Source organism: Borostomias antarcticus (assembly GCF_949987555.1).
Source record: "Borostomias antarcticus genome assembly, chromosome: 7".
In the NCBI taxonomy this organism is placed as follows: Eukaryota; Metazoa; Chordata; class Actinopteri; order Stomiiformes; family Stomiidae; genus Borostomias; species Borostomias antarcticus.
The window spans coordinates 29,820,228-29,840,227 of NC_140240.1; the positions used below are offsets into that span (position 1 = coordinate 29,820,228).

A 20,000-nucleotide genomic window follows, 5' to 3' on the forward strand; every position below is an offset into this window, starting at 1 on the left:
TAGGCCCCTGACGCAGTGACGCACAAAGAAAAATTCTAACACTCAATCAGCCACCGGTGGGTGCAAGGGCACCATGACTGTGTTTACAGTGTGAAGAGCCTTTCCTCTTTTATCTTACCACAGCACAAAACACCTTGACCTCGTTTCTACACGCTGGCTATTCAAGAGTAGCTCATAACCTCGCACGCAAACAAACATACACTTCACTTTCTTTTACCGGAAGTGTTACACCACCCGAAGTAGGTTAGCTTTTAAAGCACTGATGTTCACCTGGCTGCCAATTAATTAGCCATGGACAGGATGCACCTGTTTGAAGTTCTCACTTGAACTACTCTCTTGTGCTATGAGCTTCCGGCCGTCCACCACAATTCCTCGAAACAGAGTTGTCATATAGCCCTTTAAACCTATGGGAAATGCCCCTGCTCAAGTTACACCTTTTGGGGAATTGTGTGGAGAACAATTGGCCTGATATTGATCAAATGGGTTGATCATTTGTCCTGACATGTGGAAATTCAGGCAGGTAAGAAACTTGTCCTCAACTGCAACAAATTAGGCTTCTTCATCTGGCGTAGAGAACTACAACACCAACACAAAAGTCCCAAAGCAACGAATAATCAGACTATATTAGCATAAGCATTGTGTTAACCATTTGCTACAGTCAAAAGATCCATTATATTTGGTGAAATGTAACAAGTTCTGTAGCCCCGATATTGACGAATGGTTAATGAGAAGCAAGAGAAAGGGGGGAAGAGATGAGGGTGTTTCTCATGAAGAGTCAAGCGAAGCAGAAAGATTCGATCTGACAGACTAGCATGAAATGGAGCATATCAGGCTATCACACAATAGAGTGGGTGAGAGGGGGGTCCATCCATCCATTCCTCTCTCTCTCTCTCTCGCTCTCTCTCTCTCTCTCTCTTCATAGTTCCAAAACATCCCACGACATCACCAGAAAACGACAACAAACGCCAGGGTGTCCCTCTCCCACCATGGAGCACATCCTGCCTGTTGTGTTTCTGTGGAATCTTCCATCTTTCTGTTCCTCAGAGAAGAATACCCAACATGGCTTCTAGAATGGGTCTGGGCTGACCTCTGCTAACCAATCAGAACACGGTAAGTTCTTGTCTCTTATGGTATGCAAGGTAGCCTACAGTTGAACTCTTAAGTGGAGGATGACACTGGCGTGAATTTGAATTGGTATAACCAAACTACTGATTGTTTCATTCATTGTAATTCTCTTATTCTTGTAGCTGAATTCTTGTTCTATTATTTCCTCAAATACGTTCAGTGTAAATGTATAACTTGTAAATTTGGAATTGAGTGTTAGAGTTTATCTGTAGCATAATCTTGGAGTTAATCTGTATTGATCATAATCTTGGAGTTAATCTGTATTGATCATAATCTTGGAGCCGGCAGCATCATGTCACTGTGAATGTACACGGTACATTACATGTGACAAATAAAACTGAATTCCTTGTAATGTATTCTTGGTAACACTGATTTGACAAACAGTCACAGGTGGAATCCAGAGACGTATAGATGTTAACGTGAACAAAGTCTGTTAATCCTAGAACAAACAACATCTAAATAGGCCGCATGCAATGGTCGCTAACGTAACATGCCATGGATAGAGGTGGAGTCCTCTCATGTCGGACGTCTTTCCTATTTGAAAAGACTGAGTGCCTTTTCATAGAATTGGATCGGGATTTGCGTCATTCTTCTCACAGGAACCACAGATTCATTAGGGGATACAAGAGCGCGCTGTTCTAAATATCTTATCAGGCCCTTTAATCACGATACTCCTGACTCATTCCATTTTCTATTTTCGACTTCCTACTGCTGGAAGACATGGAACTGTTGATAATTGCAATAATTTTTTGGGACTGATCAGTCACAATTATACAGTAATATTAAAAGACCCGATAGAATCATTATGTAAATGTAGTTTTGTCGGTTTCCTCTCTTCCCTCTATTTCTGGTTGATCCTATCATATAGGTGCAGTGGATATCTCTCTCTCTCTCTCTCTCTCTCTCTCCCCCTCCCTCTCTCTCTCTCTCCTGAGTGAGGTGAGAACCTTGCGGACTCTACCTGTGTGAGATGCGGTCCACCCTGGTGCTGTGTGGAGGAGGAGGAGGACGAGGAGGGGAGCAGGGCCTAAGGGCCCGGGTCTGGAGGATGAAGAGGCTCCTGTGGCTCCGCCCCGCCCGCCGTGTGGACGCCCAGGCGGACGCGGACCCCGGGGTCTGGCTGAGGAGCTTCCAGCTGCTGGACACCGAAAGCTACTCTGGGGTGAGATGGTGGTGGAGGTGATTCTCCCTGCAGTCGGGGGTCACCGTACTGAGCTACACACACAGTGGAGGAACCTGAGGAAACGTTTTGGCATAAGCAGGGGAGCCGTAAGGGGGAGGGAGAGGTTAGGACGATTCCAGGGGCCCTACACTGCAGGGGCCCCTATAAACCACTATTATTATCATCATTATCATAAGGTCTAGGTTTGGGGTGGTCGATATTCTTTCATAGGGCCCAAAATGTCTAGAGGCGCCCCTGGGCATAAGATCCACTCCTCCCTCAAAGTCAGGTGCTTTCAGCATCTGGAAAGGTGCCATATTGATACAATTTGTTATTATTTGGAAACTTCCTCCTAATAGAGCTTGATTTAGTGGGCCCCTGTATGTCCGACGGCTGACGCACATTTGGGAGTTATCAGTGACGGCTGAGTTAGTTTATTGGGGCAGCTTCACTGCCAACGTAACTACATGCGCATGGGAGTGGAGGTTGATGAGCAGAGCTGTTATTGGTGAGCTGTACCTGTGGCATTTACCTCAGAAGAAGGAAGGTTTACCTCAGAAGAAGAAAGGTTTACCTCAGAAGAAGAAAGGTTTACCTTAGAACAAGATGACTCAGTGTGAGAGGAGAGTCTCTTTAGCCCACTTGGTTTCAGGGTGTAGTTTCCCTAGAGTGGCACTGTACTGGATAAGAGCTATTTTCTGACACAAAGAAGGAAGGATATCTTCCAGGAAGTGGGCCTTATCCTTCCTGAAATGGGTTGCTTTTGTGGGTTCTTTCTGATAAACAGGGTCATTTGAACATCCGAGTTAGTCGCAATTTTATAGAGAGACAAATCGTTATTTAAAATATTTATTCGATGGAAATAATAAGCGGACAATACCCCTTGATGTGTCGTCGTTGTTGTCGGGGATTCCGCGTACGTGTGGGTTTGTGTGTAGCTGTGTGCGTTTGCCAGCTCATGCCCTTTTCATGTGTCTCATTAGTGTTAATGAGCCTCCTGTCCTCACGGCCACCCTCACACCCTGGCTTTGTTGTCCCTCTTGTGATGGATGAATGGATGGATGGATGGAGGAGGGAGGGAGGGAGGGAGGGATGGATGGATGGAGGGTTTAATGGGGGGGGGGGGGGGGTGCTTGTGTGTGACTCAGTTTTGGCAACTTTTTGTATACAATGAGTAGACTACAAACTGCAGGCTTGTCCTCATACATTCTAACATAAGTTTATACTTTTTTTCTTTTAAACCAGTTGGCTCCAATATCTTCCCTTTTTACTCAATCTGCTGACATTCGGAAAAAGGCGAAGATTTTTGCACCTTAAAGTTAGCCTAGCCTACATGTTATTTCCAAGATGAAGTAACCCAGATAGCAAGCGGATCTGGGCCATATACAGGCCAGATCTGGCCCTTGTGGCTTAGTTCCGGCCCATATATGTCCCAGAATCATTACACATCCGCTTGCTATCTGGGAACTGACTTCTTCTCTAGATCATCACATTTCAGATTGTAAGGAACTTCCATCCAAGTCAGCCAGTAAGAGGCATTACTTACCACTTTGACAGGAAACACACCGGACTAGTTCTCCATGACATTCCCTTCACTCCACCCCCCTTCTTGCATAATGGGTTCCGGGCTGTTGTGAGAACAGAGAACTGTCCCAACAGGATTTTAGACAGAAAGTATGAGGGAACCAGTCCAGGGGTGGCCTAGTGTACCGTCACATGAGCAGCACATGGTTGCCTCACTGAGACGTTTCTCATCGCTGTCCAGATCTGAATGTGATGATCTTTTTAGATGCTCGTCACTGATGGCTGAATAGAAAAAGGTACACATTATACCCACTCCACGAGGAATACACAAATGCTCGTTTAGGGCCTGATTTGGCGTCGCCAATTACACATTTTTGTCATATTTGAGCTTTTGGATTTAATCGTGGTTGTCTTGTTGGGTGTGAACGGGATATTAGCCGGCTGGGCGATAAATGACAGTAAAATATTGTTCCTTTAGGCCATGCTGCTATACGATTTTCCTGACATTTCCGTGAAATATTAGGTATTTCCTATTCTATTAGCTATTCTCCTGCTATATCTTGCATCTGTCAGATGGGGACATGGAGGAACGCGCGTGCTGCAGGCCCCGCCCACACCTGTAGACAGGTGCGTGACAAACGACCCGCGCGCACCGAAACTGCGCGCACTCTATATCCAACCGGCTTTATAGCGACAGCTTTGTTCTCTAAAGTTATTCCTTCATTTTATTCTCATCTGACCTGAGAAAATGTACAAAATTGGTTCAGATTAGACTACTAGATGTGGTAGTTATTCGTGAGGATTTGTTCGTCTGGAGGACAGCGCGACATCTCTGACATTTGCGGAACAACTCTTTTTTTCCCCTCTGAGTCGCTCGTCACTGAATGGCAGCAGACTTGTTCCTTCCACACACAGACTAGCAGAGAAGACATGGCTCCCTGAACTACAACCAATAACTATTACTCCTTCTACTGAAACACCTGGAAAATAATGAGGAAATGGCCTTTGTCAATGGTATGCTACTCTAATATTAAATACATGTTGTTTGGATATCTTGCTTGAGTAGGCTATAGGCTAGCCTACGCTTTTTAGGATTATGGTGATTATATATGATTCGATCTGTTCACATTTTAATGTTAATTTTATTGCTTAGAAAATGATACAAACATATTTAGAAATGATGTACAGTAGGCTATAGGCTATTTCAGAATTTAAAAATGTAATGATAGCCTATTTAAAAGGTATTTTGTATAATTATATATATAATTATACAAAATTATAATATATATATATTATATATATATGGTGTTAAAATTTTAATCTGAACTTCTATTGTTTTTATTTTTCATCATGGGGTGTGTGTGTGTGTGTGTGTGTGTGTGTGTGTGTGTGTGTGTGTGTGTGTGTGTGTGTGTGTGTGTGTGTGAGAGAGAGAGGCACACTGAGACAATGCACTAGTTCAGAGAGAGAGAGAGAGGGGGCACACTGAGGCAATGCACTAGTTCAGAGAGAGAGAGAGAGAGAGAGAGAGAGAGAGAAAGAGGGGCACACTGAGACAATGCACTAGTTCAGAGAGAGAGAGAGAGAGGCAAACTGAGACAATGCACTAGTTCAGAGAGAGAGAGAGAGAGAGAGAGAGAGAAAGAGGGGCACACTGAGGCTAATGCACTAGTTCAGCATTCCGTGGTGCTTTATCAACAGACCTTCATGTCTGTCGGTTTGGACAGGATGATGGACAGGATGGAGTTCCATACTGGTCCCGTGTGTTTTTCAAGGCGGACCATGAATATTGATTGTTTTTTTTACTGGGTGATAATGATGGTGTCACATAAGGTAATGAGGTCACTTCCTCATTTCCCCAGTCTGAATGGCAGTGGTGGTCATTAACTTGGTTGACGTTTACTGCCGCAACTTTTCACAGCAAGTTCTCTCAGCAGTGCATGTGAATCATTTGCCGGTTTCGGATCGGCCTTTCCATTTCAGTTGGTGGATGTATCAAAAAGACACAGAGGGCCCACCCATACTGTGAGGAGCCTACACTGTAATGGGTCGACCAACATCCTCAAAAGATGGCACATTTCACTGTCACAGGATGTCAAAGGGCACTTGGGAATTGCTCTCTGAAACGCAAACGTAAACTCCTCGTGTGGCGTATGACTTGGGCCCCCAAAGCTTTCTGGGACTTATAATTACGCTACCGCGTAAAGATCCCAGATAGCAAGCGGATCTGGGCCATATACAGGCCAGATCTGGCCCTTGTGGTTTAGTTTCGGCCCATATATGGCCCAGATCCGCTTGCTATCTGGGGAGTTGTTGTCACACTGCTCAAACAAGCATTGATTGTCAGGGGCCTATTTTGCCGCGAGGTTCGAGGCTGCATCCAAAGCAGCATCTGAGGATTGAAAATAACATTTTTTTAGTCACGTGCAAAAGGGCTGATTGTCTCAATACAAGAAGGACCACGAGAATGTTATCCTGCAATGCAATTATATAGGCCTACCAGAACTATGTTCTGTCCGCCTGGCTCCTGTCCAACTGGTGTCGATAGTTCTAGTAACAAAGTTAGTTCTAGGCTGAAAAACCCTGCGGTTGGTGTAGCGTCGAAGCTTGAAATTTGACTCTTTATCTGGGCACCGTTCAGTTGAGATAATCTGCATCCTTATCTGACACTCAAGTCTCCCGCTCTTTTGTCCCGCCCACCCAGGACCCAGTGCAAGAGTGGGGCGAGGAGGTGGAGGACGGCGCCGTGTTCGGCATCACCTTGCGGAGGGAGCCGGTCCTGCCCACCTCGCCAGACCCCACGATGGACACCCTGTCTCCCCATGAGACCCCCTCCGTCTTCACCTTTGCCCAGTACCACACGGTGAAGGTATACACACATTTGATGCCATTTGAGTTTGTTGACACAGGCCTACAATATTGTAAAAAAGAAAAAAAAGAAAGAATAAAACATAATTTATTCAAATGATTCATGCGTGCCGCTTGCGTGAATTCTACGCAGCTGTTGGATTGCGCGTGTGGAAACCCACGCGTTCGTTCGGTCCATTCACTCCTCCTCTCTTTTAAACGTGAATGTCGAATCTTGGAAGGTTCGCCGGATGAAGGCGGCGACCCTGGAGCGTCTGATCGGCCACCTGCTGGACTCTGAGCACCAGGAGGCCGACTACACCCGCGTGTTCCTGTCCACCTACCGGTCCTTCATCTGCCCCAGCACCCTCATAGAGCTGCTCTTCCAGAGGTGAGATACTCTAGACTAGCGAGCCACTAGGGCGACAGCGGTCACTCTGGTTGTGTGCATCGCGTCGCCAGCTCCCCGCCAGCCAAGAGCTGCAGACGCCGGGGGTGGGCGGGTCATTCTGTGTCACTCACATTATTGAAGATGTATTCTACTGCCATTCTGAGGTAACCTGATTTGCTATTGGTTGCTGCTTCGGCGATGTCGCTGCAAATTTGCATGAAGTTGAACTCTGCCCAACTAAATCGACGCTCAGATCGCTGGCATCGCGTCGCTCGCTGCCGCCGAGGCGTCTGTGCCCTATGTCGCCAGCTTCCGTTGAGAATGAATGGCAGCCGGCCGCTCTCGCCGCCCGAGTCGCTCGCTGTGTGAGTGCACAGATAGACGCTAGTAGCCTAGATACGCAGGTTGAGAGAGCATTCTAGTTATCAGCGAATCTATATTGAGATGGATTAGATAGGTTGACTGATAGATTGATAAGATGCATCCATATCTACGCTATTATCTTCTGTATGAGAGATAAAAGTTGATGGGTCATATATCGAGAAGTTATCTGTGAATCCACATAGACGAATAAATAGAGAGTGTTGATGTCTATGACACACAGAGAGGGACAGGGACATTAATTCGGTCTAAATCTGAATGCTTGAATACGTCCTTGGGAATGCCAGACGTAGCCAGCCGAAAACCCTTGAGACTTGTCTGGAGTCCTTGGCTCCGATCCTAGCGATACTAGCGCCTGACGTCTTATCAGGCCCGCGTGCGCACACGCTGCCTCCGAGGCGCTTTCCGACCGAGCGACCCTCCCACCGCCAAACCCCCCCGACCGCTCGCCGCAACGCCGGAATGCGGCCACCTGACATTCCAAGCGTGGCGTACATCAACATTCCAAGCGTGGCGTACATCAACATTCCAAGCGTGGCGTACATCGACGAGACGATCACACCGCGCATATCTTAGAGACTGCGTCGAGCCGAGTCACCTTATTTTCAGCGCGTGGGAGGGGATAGCCGGTCACTGTCACACCACACATATCTGAGTGACGGCGAGGGCGGGGACAGCCAATCACCGTGCGTCCAACCAGTTTCCGAACACATGAGCGCTGGAGGGACAATGCCTGGCGACCCGCGCGCTGCCTGTCCGCCGGCATTCCCGCACAGACGCTCGTTGACTAGCAACAGAATGTGCAAGGTGTTTAAAGGGGTAGTACGGCCTTTAGCATCATATGCGCTGTTATAAGGTTATTTATGATCATATACAACAAGTCCATATAACATTTTTGACAGACTTTGCACTCTTGAGATATTAGTGCTCATTGCTCACGTCAAAGCTAAGTACACAATGGGGCTCTTATATAGATATAGATATGCCTGTCAAAATCTTTATATGGACTGTTATACATGATCATAAATAACCTTATAACAGCGCATACGACGCTAAAAACCAAACTACTCCTTTAAAAACAAATGACACAGCCTCTGCCGTTTTCGACATTCTGCTGATTTGTATCTCACTAAAAGCCATGTGTTTTGACCTGTGACCTTTGTGAGCTGCGCTGGCTGTCGAACAGGCGCCTTCGTACCTGGAGCGCCGGTAGCTACAGTCCTTTTGAAGAGAGCCCTAGGGCTGCGTTTCCCAAAAGCTTCTTTCGTTAAGAGGCTCTTGGGCCATTCATTTAGAGCGTTCTGATTGGTCAACTGGTCTGGGCAAGCTCTCTGATTGGTCAACTGAATGGGCTAAAGAGCCTCTTAACGAAAGAAGCTTTTGGGAAACCTGGTCTTGTCGCTTAGAAAGAACTCCATAGCACTCCTGTGTGGATCTAACGAAGTCTAGCTAGCTTTGCCCTGTATGCGTCTTGCGTCAGTCTAAGGCCTCTTGTCTCTGCCTCTGTGTTGTAGGGATGATATGTTGGCCGGCCTGGATAACAGCGTCTGCCCGAGGAGGTGAGAGCAGCTTTATTCCTCGAAACGCTTCCTTATGACGTCAAAACGCCTCAGACATCATGATCCTCAGCCGTTTCAATGCATTGTTAGCGCAACAGCGTGGCCAGGAAAGATGGGGCCTAACATTCCTCACGCATATCAGTTACCCAGACTCACACACACACACACACACACACACACACACACACACACACACACACACACACACAAACACCTCCTTCTGTAAGCTCACCTCCTCTATTTGGAGTGTTTGTCTGCTGTCACTGACTCGGCTCGACCACTCAAATCGTCCCTCGCCTCTCTTACCCCCTCCCCCCCTCCAGCACCCTCATCCCCGTCATCCGCCTGTGGCTGGACGAGCACGGCGAGGACTTCCGCCGGCCCCCCCAGTACCAGGCCCTGCGGCTGCTCTGCGCCCACCTGCGCCACCGTCTCTGCTTCCGCCGGCTCGCCACCGCCGCCGAGACGCTGCTCAAGAGGCTCAAGGAGGACGGTGGGTAAAAAAAAACGGGACTCGGGTCTTGTCTCGCCCCCCCCCCCCCCCCCCACCTCCGAGAAGTCCGAAGCCCGCCACCAATCAGAGTCGCCGCCTCCGTTTCCGATAGGGTGAAGGACCCGCCTTACCGGAAATGCTGTCCTCCAGACAAACTTGGATTGGAGAATAAAAACAAAACATTGACCCTGCCCCGTTAGGAAGGACCGCCCTCCTAAAGGCGTGGGATTGTTCCTGCAGTGCAGTTGTTGTTTTTTCGTTCTGTCATTGTCTTTGCCCACTTTTAGCGACAAAACCTGAACAAATGTCTTCAGTCTCTAGTTGAGCGCAGCGTTTAGGGACCGGCTCGTGAGGCTGAAACGAGCCAACTGACCCCCCCGCCCCCCCCCCACCACTGAGACGAGCCAAATGCCCCCCCCCCCCCCCCTCCACTGAGACATCTTGATTCTACTTCCCGATACTCCGCTCTCTCTCTCTGGTATGTTTTGTAACGTGACACCGTTGTCTTTCCCTAGATCACAGATCTCATCTGTCAAGTGACGGTAATTCTCCTCGACGAGAGGGGAGGGAGGAGGAGGAGGAGGGAAGGGAGGAGGAGGAGGAGGAGGGACGAGGAGAGTCGCTCGCCAGCGAGGAGGAGTCCGTAGACTTCATGCACTTCCCCAAGAAGGAGGTGGCGGAGCAGCTGACCAGGTTGGATGCTGTAAGTGTCGGATCATCGCCACGAGCCCCTGCTTTTTTTCTGGTACCGGTATATTGTCCCTCTCTCTCTCGGTCTGTCCCCCGGTCCGTCATCGTCTCTGTCCGTCCCCAGGAACTGTTTGTGAAGGTGGAGCCGTTCCAGTGTGTGGGCTGTGTCTGGTCGCAGAGGGACAAGAAGGACAAGAGCCACCTGGCGCCCACCGTGCGCGCCACCATCGCCCAGTTCAACGCCGTCACCAACAGCGTCATCACCTCGCTGCTCCTCCCCGGCTGCCACGCCAACGCCCCCTCCTCCCACGGCCCCGCCCCCACCCCCTGCTCCTCCTCCTCCTCCTCCCCCGCCTCCGGCTCCCCCCGCTCCGCCCCCCACACCAGCCCCGCCCACAGGGCCCGGGTCATCGAGAGGTGGATCGCCATCGCACAGGTCAGCGAACGGAAACGGACCTTTTATTTGCTCGTCCGGCGCAACGGACGCTGCTGTTTGTTAACCCGTATAGCACCCCAAAAGTGTCCAGACGTGACGGTCAGGGTGTTGACCGTCTGTCGTGCTCCCGTCCCCCCCGTAGGAGTGCCGGCAGCTGAGGAACTTCTCGTCTCTGAGGGCCGTCCTGTCCGCCCTGCAGTCCAACGCCGTGTACCGCCTCAAGAAGACCTGGGCGGCGGTCAGCAGGTGAGACACTGACTGGACCTCGGAGAGAAACCGAGACAGAATTTAGTTACTGCGACCGAATAGTAATGTAAAGGTTTTGTCAACAAAAAAAAATAAATACATATTTTACGTATAAAGTAATAAGTACTCTTATAAAGCAATAAGTACTCTTATAAAGCAATAAGTACTCTTATACAGTAATAAGTACTCTTATTAAGTAATAAGTACTCTTATAAAGCAATAAGTACTCTTATAAAGCAATAAGTACTCTTATACAGTAATAAGTACTCTTATAAAGTAATAAGTACTCTTATAAAGTAATAAGTACTCTTATAAAGTAATAAATACTCTTATAAAGTAATAAGTACTCTTATAAAGTAATAAGTACTCTTATTTCACCTGAACATTAGAATGGGTTCAGGTGTCTGTTGCTTGTGCTGTATTGAAAGACGTCCTCATGTGCAGTACCTGTGTTTGGCCACCAGGGAGTCCATGAGCGCCTTCGACCACCTGTGTGAAACCTTCCCTGACGAGCACTGCACGCTGACCAGCAGAGAGATCCTGGTGGAGGTGAGCCCAAACGGCCCCACAGCCAATAAAAACCTCCAACTTCTGTTTCCTGAGCCCTGTTCAGCCATGTTGAGTGAGCGAGTGTTTATACAGAGATAAGGGTTTATACAGCGCCAGGGCCGTTATCCTGACTCAACGCTGCTCTCACTTACATAAGAGCTTTTGTTCGGCGCGGCCGGGCATCCGATAGCCTTGTGTCAACTCTGGCGTTCAGCGACTTTGCAAACAGTCCACTTCAGCTAGCTAGCGGGTTAATCAAAATACTGGTCATAGGCAGGGCACATTGAGTCATGAGTATTTTGACTGAACACACACACACACCTGTGCATGTCAGCCCACACACACACACACACACCTGTGCATGTCAGCCCAACACTCAGAGCAGTTAAACGCGACAGTCGATACCGAAGCAAGGGTGTTAATTGCTCATCAATCAATCTCCCCCACCCATAACCTGACTGAGGGACTCCCACACACACAAACGAATCAATGTCAAAGTGTATCTTTATAAACGTGTCAAAAAAAAGTTTGGAAATTTGAGTTTGGTCGATGGCATCTCTGTCACCGTGGTATTATTAGCATTATACCGTATGTCATCGGAAAACCTGTTCATTTCATGGGGCGGCTGTAGCTCAGGAGGTAGAGCGGGTCGTCCAGTGATCACAGGGTTGGCGGTTCGAATCCCGGCTCCTCCTGACGACATGTCGAAGTATCCTTGGGCAAAGACACGGAACCCCAAATTGTTCCCAATGAGCAGGCAAGCACCTTGCATGGGAGCTGCCACCATTAGTGTGTGAATGGGTGAATGAGAGGCCTTCATTGTAAAGCGCTTCGGATAAGTGCAGTCCATTTACCATTCATTCCCCTTTACAATGATGTCCCATTTGTAAGGGTCATGCATTTGTGGGATGAGCAGCCAGCTGATATGTGGGTGTGGTCCCAAGTGAAATGTGCCAAATTTCCCTGTCAACAGTTAATTGTTCTGTTGGTAGAGACTATTGTTTAGTTGTATAGGGGAAATATACAGGCTTTCCAATGACATAAGACTCAATGATAATAATACAGTGGTGACAGATATGATGGACCAAACTCAAATTTCCAAACGTTTATATAACCGTTGTTTCTGCTCGAATCGCCCAACTGTCGAGTTCAGCGTCGCGCGGCGTGTTTGCTTTCGGGTCGTACTGAGCGTGCGCAGTGTTGCCTCTGTGTATTAATTGCGCTACACAAATAAAGTTTGATCTGATTTGTGTGTTGCTGTGCTCCAGGACGGGAGTCACTCCACCGAGGACAGCCCCGCCCCCAAGTCACCGAAGCTCTGCCAAACGTCCAGACAAACGGTGAGACTTCCCTCGCTTATAGACGGATTATGACATGATGGGCCCCTGGGCACAGACACGTAAAGGGCCCCTGGACCCAGACACGTAAAGGGCCCCTGGACCCAGACACGTAAAGGGCCCCTGGGCCCAGAAACGTAAAGGGCCCCTGGGCCCAGACACGTAAAGGGCCCCTGGGCCCAGAAACGTAAAGGGCCCCTGGGCACAGACACGTAAAGGGCCCCTGGGCACAGACACGTAAAGGGCCCCTGGGCACAGACACGTAAAGGGCCCCTGGGCACAGACATGTAAAGGGCCCCCCTACCCGTTTCATTTATCGAATTTTTGAATTTGCCCAATGAGACGGCAACCAATTTGCAGATGATTTGAGAAAACTCACAATAAAAGCAGCTTTATTCAGCTTGGTTTTGACTCGAGGGACCAACTCTGTGGGGAGGACTTACTTTTTGTATTTCTCCCCAAAACAGTTGAAGGGCCCATATTGCATGGAGTACTCAGCCCCTCTAAAGTACTACGAACACTCACTTAAAAACTACAGGTACCATGATGGTTTCATTCTTGTGACGTCAAGTGAATGTTGAGGCTATTGCTTCAGTTTTTCAGCAGGATTTTTGAGGCTCTGTTATTGAATGAATGACTAAGCAACAGGAAATGCAAAGGGCCCCTGAGCTCTTGGGCCCCTGGGCCCTGTAGGCCCATTCAGTAACATGTCTTTGCACTCGCTAGCTTCTTAACCTACGCGTTCTTAAACCGTTGTTGTTTTTTGTACGTGTGGTAGCTGATATCTGACCGGTGTATCCATAGCGACGCCTGTTCCTGAACAAAACACTCTCAATGTTTTGTCTCGTTTCCTAATTATCGTCCCCCCAGAGAGCGGGACAAGCTCGGAGAAAGACACGCGGTAGACACTGTAGATGCGTCGTCTCAACAAGCACTTCACTCAGCTTTATTAAGACGCGGAGACAGATGTTTCTGAATGAGCCAGTCATCAATTCGACTTCTCTAAAAGTCACATTCCAGCTCGTCTGTGATAAAACCACTGCTGATGTCCCCAATATAGACGTCTCTGCTCACACTTCCTCTTTATAAACAAATCCCTCATTTAATGGAAAATCTTACTCAAGATATTTATGGTACGCTACTATGGTAACACGCTTATGTAATGGTTACCAAGGTTACAGTAGGTTGTCTGTGTTGCGTAAGGCTGTTCCTGCTGTATGTGCATTCGTGTGTGTGCATGTGTGTATGTTGTGTGTGTGTAGCCTAAACATCAACATGTAATATGGGACTGACCTATGACGCAGCGTGTGACCTATGACCCCTCATGCAGAGCTACAGCAGCGGTGTGGTCCCCTACCTGGGCACCTACCTGACCGTTCTCACCATGCTGGACACGGCGCTCGCCGATACCGTGGAGGTGAGCCGACGCCCGCGCCTGCCCAAAACTCTCCACCGGACTAACGGCTTTAATTAGATTAACTAGCTTTTCTAGGTCTGATTTTAGATACTTAAACATCTATTTCTTTAGTATAGTTTATACATATCATGAACTTCAATGCTTTCATTTTTCTTGGTCAAGTTTCAGAGTGATAGCTTGTTTTTGTTTGTGAAATTCACCTCTCTGTTCATTCACAGGGCGGCCTCATAAACTTTGAGAAGCGCAGACGGGTAAGCAGCGCCCCCTAGTGGCTCTTATACAAAAAACACCACCTCTTCCTCCAGCCACAGACCTCAATTATCCAGACTAGCGCAGGTGCGAACCGCAGCCTGACTCTCGTCCCTCCTCTTCCCCGAACCAGGAGTTTGAGATCCTGTCCCAGATCATCCAGCTGCAGGCGGCCTGCTCCCAGTACGTCCTCCCAGACCACACCCACATCTCCGCCTGGCTGCTGGGACAGAGGATGCTCACCGACCAGGAGAGGTGAGACACGACCTCCCCCCCCCCGGCATACCCCCCCCCCGCCCGGCAGACCCCCCCCCCCCCCGGGCTCTCACGACGGTCGATGCTTGTGTTCGCGGAAAATGCGGTTCTTGTCAGTGGACACAGCTGTGGTCACGTAACCGATGTTCAAGGCTAACGCTAATAAAACTTAGCGATTTTCTCAGTCGGCGCGGCGCTACTGCAAACTTGAGTGTTACCTCAACGGTCCTGAGCTCAGTGGTGGTAGTCAGCTACACACACACACACACACACACCAGTCACTCACCTGTCCCCCCCCCCCCCTCGTCCCCCCCAGCTACGACCTGTCCCGAAACCTGGAGCCCCCGGGGGACTCCTGTCCCAGCTCCCCCAGCTCCTGGAGTCACCGCGTGCTCACCAAGAAGCTCACCTCGTAAGTCCCGCCTCCTCCCCCCCCCTCCCCCTCAGGTCTGCCCCCCGTGACCTCACCTGTAACACTGTTGCCCTGGAGATGTTACAGGAAGCTTAGTAAGGAAGCCCCAACAAGATGTTTTGTTTCGTTAGTACATTAAGGCGTGGTACACTGTCCATATAAGAGGAAAAAAAAGTGTCCACTTCACTCCCTGCCTAAATACTAAATACTAGTGGCTAACGTCTCTTCTGTGTGTGTGTGTGTGTGTGTGTGTGTCTCTCGCAGGCTGCTGACGGTCAACGACGGCGCCAGCAGGAAGAGCCCCAACGCCGACCAGATCAGCGTGTCATCCTCGGGGTCCAGCGGGTCAGAGATGGAGGACCTGTCTACCCCTCAGCCCTCACCCCTCCGGATCAAACTGAAGGTAGGGGTCCTCCACACACACACGCGCACACACACACACACACACACACACACACACACACACACACACACACACACACACACACACATGAGGACGGCAGATCTTCATCCTTTTTTATGGCAAATGACTCTAAAAATCTATAAACTAATCAACTTGTCTCCTTTAACGGTAACCATGGCTACCGTGCTCGTCTGTCGTCGCTCAACCTTCGTTTGTTTGTTTGTTTGTTTGTTTGTTTGTTTGTTTGTTTGTTTGTTTGTTTGTTTGTTTGTTTGTTTGTTTGTTTGTTTGTTTGTTTGTTTGTTCCCTCCAGTCTTTCGGCTCCCTCCAGAACGTAGCAGAGGACTTCACCTCCACCTCCCCCGGCCGCTCCGCCTCCACCTCCTCCACCTCCTCCCCCGCGCCCTCCGCCAAGTCACACCACCGCAGCTCCTCTGGGGCGGCGCCGAGCCCAGACCCCTCGCCCTCCTGCCCCTCCCCCTCCCCCTCGCCCCAGGCCTGCCTGCCGCTCTACAACAGGCAGGTGTGCGACTCCTGCATCGTGCGCGTCAGCGTGGAGAGCGGCAACAACGGCAACGTCTACAAGAGCATCTTGGTGAGGATTGTGCAGCTGATTGGTTGATTGGTTAATTGATTGGTTGCTTGGTTTATTGATAGTAATAACATTTCTCTGGTTGGTTAATTGATTGTAATAACATTTCACCGGTTGGTTAATTGATTGTAATAGCATTTCACCGGTTGGTTAATTGATAGTAATAACAATTCACTGATTGGTTAATTGATAGTAATAACATTTCACTGCATATCACACTTGTATAAATGTGGTATGATGAGAAGTAAAACGGACAGACTTTGATTGAGCGAGATTGCATGGAAGATCCATGATGGTTAGTCTGAGAGCTCAGTAGAGAGAAGAGGAGTCTCCAGATAGACGCTGTAGCATCCAGCTGTCCGGGCGGTTTGTTCCAATGGGCGGGATTTACAACGAGAGAGATTCTGACTCTCACTCCAGAGTAACTTGCTCGGAAGAGTTGTTTTTTGTTTTTTTTAGAAGAGTTGTCATTCCAACCCGTGTGTGTGTGTGTTGTGTGTTGTGTGTTGTGTGTGTGTGTGTGTGTGTGTGTTGTGTGTGTGTGTTGTGTGTGTGTGTGTGTGTTCCCCAGCTGACCAGCCAGGACCACACCCCCCAGGTGATCCAGAGGGCCCTGGAGAAGCACAACCTGGAGGGCATGAGCTGCCAGGACTTCACCCTCAGTCAGGTGCTGTCGCACGACAAAGGTGAGACCCTGAGACGCGCTGGAGAATCCAACCACCTCTATCGGAGCGTACGCGTTCTTGTTGTTGTTGTTGTTGACCGTGCGCTCATTCGCCCCCCCCCCCCTCTCTCTCCCGCCCAGAGCTCCAGGTCCCGGACAACGCCAACGTGTTCTACGCCATGTCCACCCAGGCCAACTACGACTTCATCCTCCGCCAGCGCTGGAGGAGCCACGGACGCCGCCCCTTCGCCCCCTCCTCCTCCTCTACCTCCTCCTCCACCTCATCCTCCACCTCATCCTCCTCCTCCAGCCCCGGGGCCCTGGCCAGGGGGCGCCACGGCCTCGCCAAGTAACGCGCCGCCACCGCCGCCGCTGCCGGGCCTGTAGGGGCCTGACTGGAGGCCAGTCAAGAGGAACCGCGCGTCTCTGGACACACTGTCACTGTCATGGTGCTTTATTTATGAGATTAACAGTCTTACTTCTTAAATGGCCAGGAGCTTAGTCAGAATTGGTACCCGGCGACTCGGGGGTGGAAGATTTTTCATTGGACAGATTTAATCGGCGATGTCGAAATCCATTTACGGACACGAGGGACTATGGAGTACGGAACACGGAAGGTTGACGCTGAAGTACGGTAAGCCAGGAGGGACAAACGCGTGCGTGTGCTTCGCGTGGCACGGAGGGAGGAGAAGGAGAATCGCTCTGACATTTTGAAGAAGAGGAGGTGTTACCAGATGGTCAGAGGACGCTGAAGACGGGCCTGAAGTATTAAACAAATGACATTTATGCAAGAATCACCAGGGGGGTAAAAAAATAAATGAAAAAAGCACCTTTGTACAGTAGATGACGCAGGCGACTGAGGGAGACATTTTATTTGAGCTTCGGTGCCCTAAAGTGAGGGAGCTCTGTGAATCCGACGGGCGCACGGTCAACGAACCACACGTTCCAACCGATTCATGAATTTAATTCACACTGACGCCAGATAACGTAAGCGGAATAAGCTAAGGTGCATCGGGAGAGAACGGCATCGTCACGCAATCAATCCTGTTCGCTCTCCGGGCGCAGGAAGCAATCTACATGAAGCAATCTATATGAAGCAATCTACCACACATCCGTTCTAAAGCCAGCTCTGTCTCAAGCACTCAACCCACGAAGGGAGTGAATTATCAAATGGAACTGAACCACCACACACACACACACACACACACACACACACTCACTCTCCCAGCCCTGAGGGGACTACCCCCTCCCTCCCCCATCTCTGCATCCATAGGTCATGCTGGTCGTAGACCGACATGTATTAGTGTAGAGTGAGGGGCCAGGGAGGGGCCAGGGAGGGGTCAGTGAGGGGCCCCAGGCAGTGGGAGGAGGCGTGGTTGCTCACATGGACACCATGCTATCTACATGGACTGGAGGAGCAGTGTTGACGAGTCAACCTTGCAGGAGAGAAGTTATGGTCAAAACAAGTGTGTGTGTGTGTGTGGGTGGGGGGGGTTGCAGGGGTCAGGAGAAGCAGCATTCCTTGGCTGCTTTGAGATGGAGCCGTAGCTTTGCTGCTGGAAAGCTTTGGCTAGCTATCGTGAAACACATAACAGTGATATAAATACATAAATAAATGCATAAAATGATAAATGATGTAGTGCTAACGTCTTTTTATATGCGCTATTGAGGCGCCTGCAGTCTAGCGCACCAGCGCGTTTTGCGGTCAGCTTTGAGAAAGATGACTTATGTCGGTGCTGGATTTGTTTGTCTTTTGTATGTTATAAAAAATATTTACATTATGAGACAGGCGTCTTATAATGTAAATATTTTATTTCTGTCTGTCTCAGTGGAAATGGAAATATTCCATCAATACAGTTTGTTCTCATGATGTCAAATGAAGGAAATCTTTATACAGTATGTATTTTTATTTTTTATTTTTTTAGATACTTTGTGTGTGTGACTAGAGGCTTTCTAAAGGACTGCAGATGCCTCTGGGCCAGAATAATAATGGCCGCCCACACGGCGCATGGAAGGAGAGTTGGGGGAACTGGACAGGGTATCCCAGCTGATCTGGGATCCACTGCGCCTCCTTGAACGAGACGATACGAAGAGATACCAGATGATACGGAGAGATACCAGATGTAGGATGATGTTCAGCCATGGTATCGGAACAGAGACTTGACTACTATGGAGATGGACCAGAGTGTGTGGTTGTTACGGTCACTGCATGGTTGTCACGGTCACTGCATGGTTGTCACGGTCACTGCATGGTTGTTACGGTCACTGCATGGTTGTTACGGTCACTGCATGGTTGTTTTAACGTTGGTCTGATGGTTTGAGTCTAGGGGAGGTGTTTGGTGATGTGGGTATTTGCGGTGTTAAGAATTGAGGACTTTTCACAAGTTGCGTGTGTGTGTGTGTGTGTGTGTGTGTGTGTGTGTGTGTGTGTGTGTGTGTGTGTGTGTGTGTGTGTGAAGGAGGGAAGGGGATGTGTATCTTGTCTGTCAGAAAGCCTCTAGTCACTTTGTGCGTGTGTGTGAGTGAGAGAGAGGATTTGTATGTATGCATGGAGGAACTAGTTTCAGGCATTTTAATTTTAATATGAAGCACTTGCCTTTTGTCATTTTTGTTTTTAACTAAGGAATATTAATTAATAAAAATGATTAATATACTTTAATTTGAATCTGTGTCTTTTCTAAATATTCATGCTAATAATTCATATTTTCACAATGTTATATTCAACCTTAATATTCTTATTCCCTTGCATGTTCTGTCTGGTATTAAGGAGGTATTCTTGTTTTTGACTGATGGAGATCATGTTCAGTTAATTCCATGCTGTAGAGATGGCTTTGGGTCATTCCAATTTCCACTGGTGGCTCCACTGGGAGCGTCTTAGTAAGTCTTAGTAATGTGGGACCATTGGGCTGTTGGACCATTGGGCCTAATTTTGAAGAAAGAAAAAGTCTTAGTAGCCTAATGTGGGACCATGGGGCTGTGGGAACATGTATAGAGCTATAGAGCTGACCCCGTGCAACACCATGAAGTCACGTTAGCCTGTCCAAAAAAACACCCAAAGTGCACCCAGAAACAAATTAAATATGAGCAAAGTCTCTCGTGGATGTTTTTGTCTCTCTTCGCCATCCGTTTCTCTTCACCATCCGTTTTGAATTCAAACTATCGTGTAATCCGTTCTGGTTTGGGGACCTATATTTCTGTCGTGCTCGCGGCTCTAGACGTATCTACTTGAGTGTAACTCCGCCTGCCGACTCACAGACAGAAATATAAG

At 48.8% G+C, this 20,000-nt stretch overlaps 1 protein-coding gene across 1 annotated transcript; it reads left to right on the forward strand.

The window, feature by feature from the left end:
- Window positions 1-2,095: 2,095 nt before the first annotated feature.
- On the forward strand, window positions 2,096-17,085 carry LOC311311717 (ral guanine nucleotide dissociation stimulator-like 1; the record flags this gene model as incomplete). The annotated part of the gene is made up of 17 exons (XM_084441471.1): window positions 2,096-2,287; window positions 6,516-6,680; window positions 6,901-7,049; window positions 8,945-8,989; window positions 9,313-9,482; window positions 10,076-10,185; window positions 10,297-10,608; window positions 10,751-10,854; window positions 11,319-11,403; window positions 14,071-14,157; window positions 14,376-14,408; window positions 14,540-14,661; window positions 14,978-15,073; window positions 15,338-15,476; window positions 15,790-16,071; window positions 16,640-16,754; window positions 16,874-17,085. 17 exons carry the CDS (start codon window positions 2,096-2,098, stop codon window positions 17,083-17,085), a joined length of 2,418 nt encoding a protein of 805 aa, XP_084297597.1.
- Between the last annotated feature and the right edge of the window lie 2,915 nt (window positions 17,086-20,000).